This window comes from Gopherus evgoodei, chromosome 1 (assembly GCF_007399415.2).
Source record: "Gopherus evgoodei ecotype Sinaloan lineage chromosome 1, rGopEvg1_v1.p, whole genome shotgun sequence".
Classification (NCBI taxonomy): domain Eukaryota; kingdom Metazoa; phylum Chordata; order Testudines; family Testudinidae; genus Gopherus; species Gopherus evgoodei.
The window spans coordinates 78,221,374-78,228,140 of record NC_044322.1 but is presented as its reverse complement, the minus strand read 5'-3'; the positions used below and the strand labels follow the sequence as shown (position 1 = coordinate 78,228,140).

The 6,767-nt window shown below is 37.0% G+C and overlaps 1 protein-coding gene across 15 annotated transcripts in view; it reads right to left on the bottom strand.

Annotated features, from left to right (window-relative positions):
- Positions 1–605: 605 nt before the first annotated feature.
- Positions 606–6,767, bottom strand: part of LMO7 (LIM domain 7) — a 197,556-nt gene continuing 191,394 nt past the window's right edge. For all 15 annotated transcript variants that reach the window (XM_030566674.1, XM_030566693.1, XM_030566684.1 and 12 more), the window contains 3 exons: positions 5,740–5,848; positions 3,991–4,093; positions 606–1,380 (listed from right to left, as the gene is read on the bottom strand). In XM_030566674.1, coding sequence (XP_030422534.1) covers positions 1,358–1,380; positions 3,991–4,093; positions 5,740–5,848 — 235 coding nt within the window. In that variant the 3' untranslated portion in view covers positions 606–1,357. The remainder of the gene's footprint in view (positions 1,381–3,990; positions 4,094–5,739; positions 5,849–6,767) is intronic.

Genomic DNA, 6,767 nt, shown 5'->3' with positions numbered 1-6,767 from the left:
CCCCCCTCTTTTTTTGAGGCAACCCACCAAATGGTCAAAAAAACTGAGCCAAATCCTACATATTGCTGCACCTGCCAAGGACTGTGCCGTATGACTGGTAACTATTATTTTTCTACCACTTCGGGTCATTGACAAAAAAAAAAAATGTTGAGAACCACTGTCCACAATTGCATAGTACACATCCCACCAGAGTTCTCTAATGCAGCAGCAGCAATTTAGTGAAGTTCAGGAACTCTCTCTGAAGAATCTGGTGGCCCCAATAAAACTTTTCAGCAAAGCTTCCAACTCTCCTTATTAACTAGCACATGTTATGCAACACACACATTCAGTCAGGTCACTTGTACTAAGTTTTGAAAAGAAAAAACAAATGGAGCTTGACGGGAAAAAATGCTACTACATTTAAATCCGGAGTGAGTGAAACAGCATATAGCAAGTAGTAAGCCAGTGGTGGCCCTGTGCCTGCATGGTGGCATTGTAAATATTAAACAAGAAATGTTTTATCAAAACAAAATTCAAACACTCATATTTATTATTCAGCAAATCCCCCTATGCACCATTCATGGCCCTGGATATTTTGAAGGGCAGGAAAGAGAAGGAACTACCTATTAAATGCAGCATCAGAACATTTATTTACAAATATACTGGAATTCAACAAAAAGTTCTCCACTTTCTGGATTAACTTGTTTGAGGGGAAAATGATAGTTATATTTTTCAATAATAAAGAAGAGAGAGAGCCCTTTCTTCCAAACTGGTTCCATTGTTCTTATGCAGAACATTATGCCACCACCACTGAGCAAACAAACAGACTATACTTTGTATTTTATTTTCAAAAAGCAAATAGTAAACAGTTTTAGAAACCAGAATACAGAAAGCAAACATTTTGGTGTACATTTTAATGCAGCTTCATATTATTCTAGAGAATTCACTTCGCAGCATATGTCAGTAATAAGACAGCAATTACAAATACATATTTATATTAACTATTTCAATAGTGCTCATTTAAGAACAAACAAAATACCCTCTTCATATACCATTCGAAACTCTGCTAGTTGATTATCAGCCTCAAAGATGTTTTGAAGTTATTACTGATAAATGTTTGTTCTCCCTTGTGCTTTTTAGTATATTAAACTCAAAAAGTGAATGTGTTCCCCCCCTACCCCAAGAGATTTCCTCCTTGTGATTACATTCTCATAAATAACTAAAGTTGAATGAAAGATACAATGCATCTTCTACATAATCTAGACAGGCAAAAAGGTTACCCTTAAAAAACACAAACAAAATACATATTTATAAATCTACATCACCAGCAACCACCTCCTCTTCTATCTGCAACAATGGTTTTATATTTATGGTTGCTTCACATGGTGGTTGGCTGTCCAGCTGTTGGAGAAATAGAATAAAGTTTTAATTAATGAAGAGTTTACTGGAGTGTTTTAGTAAATGTAAGATATTGAGTTCAAAAATGTCTGTCAAAATAATATCAATCAATATCGGTTTGCAGTTCCTTTTTACATCTAAATACAAGATAGAATCAATATGCAAACTATAATGAACAACAACAACACTGGTTATACTGTGAGAGTAAATCTAAATTCCCATTTAAAACAACTGGATTTTCAATGGTGTATACAATCCACCCAAATCTATCATTTTAAAACTTGTTCTTAGTCAAAAATATTGGGGGGGAGGGGTGCCAGGGTCAGGTTTTTATTTGTTGTCAAATAAATGTTTGCTAGATATCTAAGCCCTTAACAATCACAAATCTTTTCAATTAACATTTAAAAAGTATCCATCCAATACTCTGCTGCTTTTGCAATATTACAAAATATTACAAGTAAATCTATTGTACAAAGTTGTTTATTTTCGTCACTATCATAATAATCCTACAATTTACCATTCCAAGGTTCTTAACCAACCTTCTAACCAAACATATAAGGAAGAAAATGGGCCACTTGTACAGTATGTCTGGAAGTTTCACAAATTACAGGTTGTTACAGACCAAGAGGGACGGAAGAGACTAATCAATTCCAGAGTCAAGGCCCTTTTATAGAGAGTGCACTATAAACAGCACTCTCATGTCTACAATGGGATGAGGTTTAGCTCAAGTGCCTCCACTGATCACAACTGCTGTAACAACATACCGTGGGAAAGGCAGCTTCTCAGGTATCTAGGTTCAGAGAACTGGACTTCTTATCTTAAAATCAAGAGTCCACGAGGAAGCAAATTGGTCTCCATTGCAGATCCAGGAGCACTGGCACTCTGTGCATAATATTTCTCTTAAGTGATCACATAGCCACATGTGTTATTCATTTCACTTCACTGATGGGGTGAAAAGTGGTGAAGATATAGAGTCCTCTCCTCTGACTTACCGTTTCAATGACTTAACATACACAGTGAACTGGGTAACAAGTTAGAATCCTACAGTAAACCTACATGAGAGCTCCCTTTCTCCAAACTACCGTCCAGGTCTTTAAGAAGGGTGAAGAGGAGACCCACTTCAGAGTAATTCTGTCCAGGGATGGCTACATGTCACCACAGCTTTGGGGACCAGATTATAATAGGCAGATCTCAGATTTAAAAATTAGCAGGGGCACTTCATCCTCATCCACAGCAGCAAATTTTCCATCACCACTCAAATACTGGCTAGCTATAGTCAAGAAAATCTGTGGATTCCAAATGCCAGTGTTATATCAGTTAACAGCAATTTTCCCCAAAGAGGGGAAGTGATCAAAGATAAGTCAGCAAGAGCACATGTGACAAGAAATGGTTTCTTTACCAGAGGCATCACAATTGTTTTTCAAAAACACACACAAAAAAAAAACCCCGATCTGGAAACAAAGGAACCAGCACTTTTCCCTTCCTCTTGCTGGACCTCCCCCATCCAGAAAAGACCTGCGGGTTCAGCTCACAACTTGTAGCCCAGGATATCCTCATTGCTTTCCAAACCTCAGTAAGCCATACAGACCAAAATTTAAACGGAAAAGCTTGAGTGCTTGTCTCTCTATCATTCATTCTTAGAAACTCTGACACCCCTCTCAAAATTATTAATTTAAAGAAGTTTGGGTTTGTCACATAAAAGTAGTGATATAGGAAAAACTCTGGGTAGAGAACTCGCCTCAGAATTAAGGAGTTGTCTAGCACTTTATGCAGCAGCAAAGAGAAAAATGTTTTTTATTCAAAGCACCAGCACCAAGTTCATTAAGTTAGAATTTTTGTAAATAGGAATAAAGAAAAAATTCTACATTGCATCCTTTAATTAAAACCTGCAAGTAAATCAATCCACTGCTGATCTAATCCTCCCAAATTAATAACCAATCATGAGGCTCTAATTCAAAAGAGTAGCTTTGGAGATAGTAACCAACATCCTATAATTAGGATAAACCTAGGATTTTCCTAGTATATGCATAGATCAGTTTTATAAGTAGATGCAATTTTGCAACATGACCGATTTTTTATTTAGTGTACAGTAATGACTTTAAAGGTATACCCACAATGCAAACCAAAAGGTGTTATTTGAGCACATTGCAGTCACAATAGCAGTGAAGCCACAGAAGCAAAGGCTGCAGTATGGGCTGTACACACCATCCAGGACCACCCAAGTGGCTAGTCTGTGATTCTGTGGCTTCACTGCTATTGTTAGTCAAGCTAGCTAGATCAAAGCTAGCTCAGCTATGTCTACACATGCTGCAGTCACACTTCTGATTGCAGGGTAGCCATACCCTAAAATGCCATTTTCCCAAATTTGTAAAGAATGAAGCAAATCTATAATAACGGGGTGGTAAATCATTGCACAGTATGTTAAGGGAATGGAGAGTACAGCCCACAAACAGAAACAGAAATGAAACCTTTATGAATCAATTCACTAATATACCAAGTTAGCGCTAAACACAAGAGTCTTTGTTAAGTACAGCAGTAGGCAGACTCTGGGAGCCCCAGAGCAAAAGTAGAAAATAAAGTTTTCACACACTTATTACAGTCTGGTCTCCTTACTTTTAAATCTGACATAGCAGTCATTGCAGAAGAGTTCATTGTTTCGGATCCTGACTTCAGCTCCTGAGTGTGAGCCTCCAAGGTCACATGCACAAGCTGCGCACTGTATTAAACACCAATAATTAGCAACTTGTTACGAACAGTGGGAGACAACATATTGAGAAGCAGCTTACAGTAAAAACCAGTGAAGCTTGAACCATAAACCCATATTACCAAAAGCAAACATACGATTTGCAGATTCAAATGCAGCCAATTAGGGGAGCCCATTTAAAGGTGATGACTAGCAAACTAATAGAGATGCACATTCTAAACATATAAAAAAGAAATGATTCAGAGATTAGCTCATGAAATCTTGTTTAAGCTTCAATTTCTCTGAAACAAAATTTAAAAAATGGCACAACATGAAATAACTTGTTCTTGAAACGGCAACAGCAATTTTGGCACAGAACATTCGTGTGTGCCACTTGCAGATTCCATGCAACACTATCTGCTTTTCATTCTGCTACCTTGATTTTCAAAACAGGAAGTATTTATGCCCAATTATTCTAAGTGCGTATGCATAATTTAAAAGAATTCTTGGGAGCTTCAGACTCCTTCATTTTGCCAAAACAGAATTCTTGCCACTCTCTCTTATGCTAATATTAAAATGTTTAAGCATAGTGGGTGAACAATGCATTGCTACAGTGGGAACTAAGCAATAGCTCTTGAATCTCCAAGTAGGCAGAGGTGACACACGCACATATAAACCTCATGGTATCTGGATGGACTGTCTTTGTATCACAGTTCATAGTATGTGCATGCTGGATTTAGAAAATAAAATGAACACTACACAACAAGGGGGTTAAGGCTTTGTAGCCTCTGTGGAAAATGCTACAGTAGGATGGCATCTAGCAAGGATATCAGGAGATAAAAAGGTTCTAGAATTAAGATATATTCATTCAGCTGTTCCACAGGGCTTTACACACGTTCATAAAAGCCCTTATATAACATCTAAAATAATAAATTCAACTCTGCAGTACTTTGTTCAATGGTGCACTAATCCTAAAACAATTGCCTTTGGGAGAGATCATAATTCCTCCTACGTGCCAGCGCAAAAGGGTAATTCCTCTGTGCTGACTACCCATGTAGCAGAAAATAACATGGAAGAAAGGCAGCGGAGAGCCGCTTCTGTGGATTACTATTCTTCCTTCTATGCAGAAGTAGGTGGAGCCGTGGCTCCTTCCCCTACAACATGCCACCCAACTCAGCTGGCACAGATTACTTCTTCCCTTCAGCCTGGGTGGAACCAATGACCAGATACACTTAAGATTTTAATCTAGTTTCTCATCTATTCCTGGAGCAGTGCATTTATATATTGTCCCTTACTAAGGGGTTTATGGCAAAGTGGCAAGATTTTCAGAAGTGACCAGTGATTTTAGCAGACTCAATTTTTGGGTGTCCAACTTGACACACCATAAAGTGGCCTGATTTTTAGAGGGCAGGTGGCTCATCATTTTCTGAAAATGCCTTTTTTTAAAAAGTGAAAATTGGAGTGTAAATGTTAAAACTTGAATAACAATCCAAGGAGTAGTATTCAGGTGAATGCTTAATGCCTGTGGATAGGACTGTTGCATGGATATATGCATGTAGCACACAACATGAGTGGAGCTAGTAGCATGTGATTAGTAGAGCCTTTATAACCAGAACTCCAAGTAGCCATGCGTGCTTCAAGTTAGTTCCCGTTCTTCACAGTGTTTCTCCAGCTCTCACCTTAAAACAACGTAAATGATAACAAAGACCAAGAGATTCGATGATCATGGCTGCTCCTTTGCCCAGAACGTTATTACAGTATGAACATATTTTCTTCCCACTGACTGACCTAGATACAGAACAAGAATGTGGCTCAAGTCCTCAAAACCACTTGAAAAGGTTTAAAATATAGATGGAAGTGATCAAGAACATGATGTCATGAGAGAAAGCATTGAAACAGAGGATTGTATGCTGCAGTTATGAATGGAAAATTAGGTTATCGGGGAAAAACATCATCAAAATTAATATTATGTAATTAAATCTGTAAGCTATAAAAATCTAAAATTTAAATGAGAAAAAATATACAGAAAGACAAAACAGAAGTGAACATAAGATTGTATGTTGCATTCTTGCACACTATTTTATCATGTTAAATGCTGGTTGAAGAGGAATCAAAAACAGATATTGCTAAGCTTGGAAACTACTGATACATAGTTTTTGTTCTCCTGTCTCATTTCTTATCTGAAAAAAAGTATTATTAGGGCTACACTTTACTAAAACTTTTGCCAAGTACCACCCTCTGTAGATTGTTAGATAACTGAAGTCTGGTTCTGGAAATACATTATATTAACTCCTTTGAACATGTGCCTTATAGAGGTCATTTTCCACAGGCCAACCAGATTATTTGAAATCTGAAAATGGAAGAGAACAAAAGAAGCAGCCATTTTTAAAGGGGTCATTTTCTTACACTATTAAAAAAAATTAAGTAGTCTAGCTTTTAAAAAAATTCATCAATTTATCAGCATGTTCATGAACACTAGAGCTAGGAAGATTGAAGGAATGCTTTTGGAATGGTCTCATTACACCTATTGCATGTAACTCTGTGTGCATGAGTTTCCAAAATCTTACACACACATTTGTTTTAAAAAAGTTTTAAAAATATGAAAGAGCATGGTTATCTTCACTCCAAAATAAAAACTTTAATTACTTCCTTTTCTGGATTAAAATAATGGATTAAAATTTAAAAGAAATGACCTATCCTACCCAGG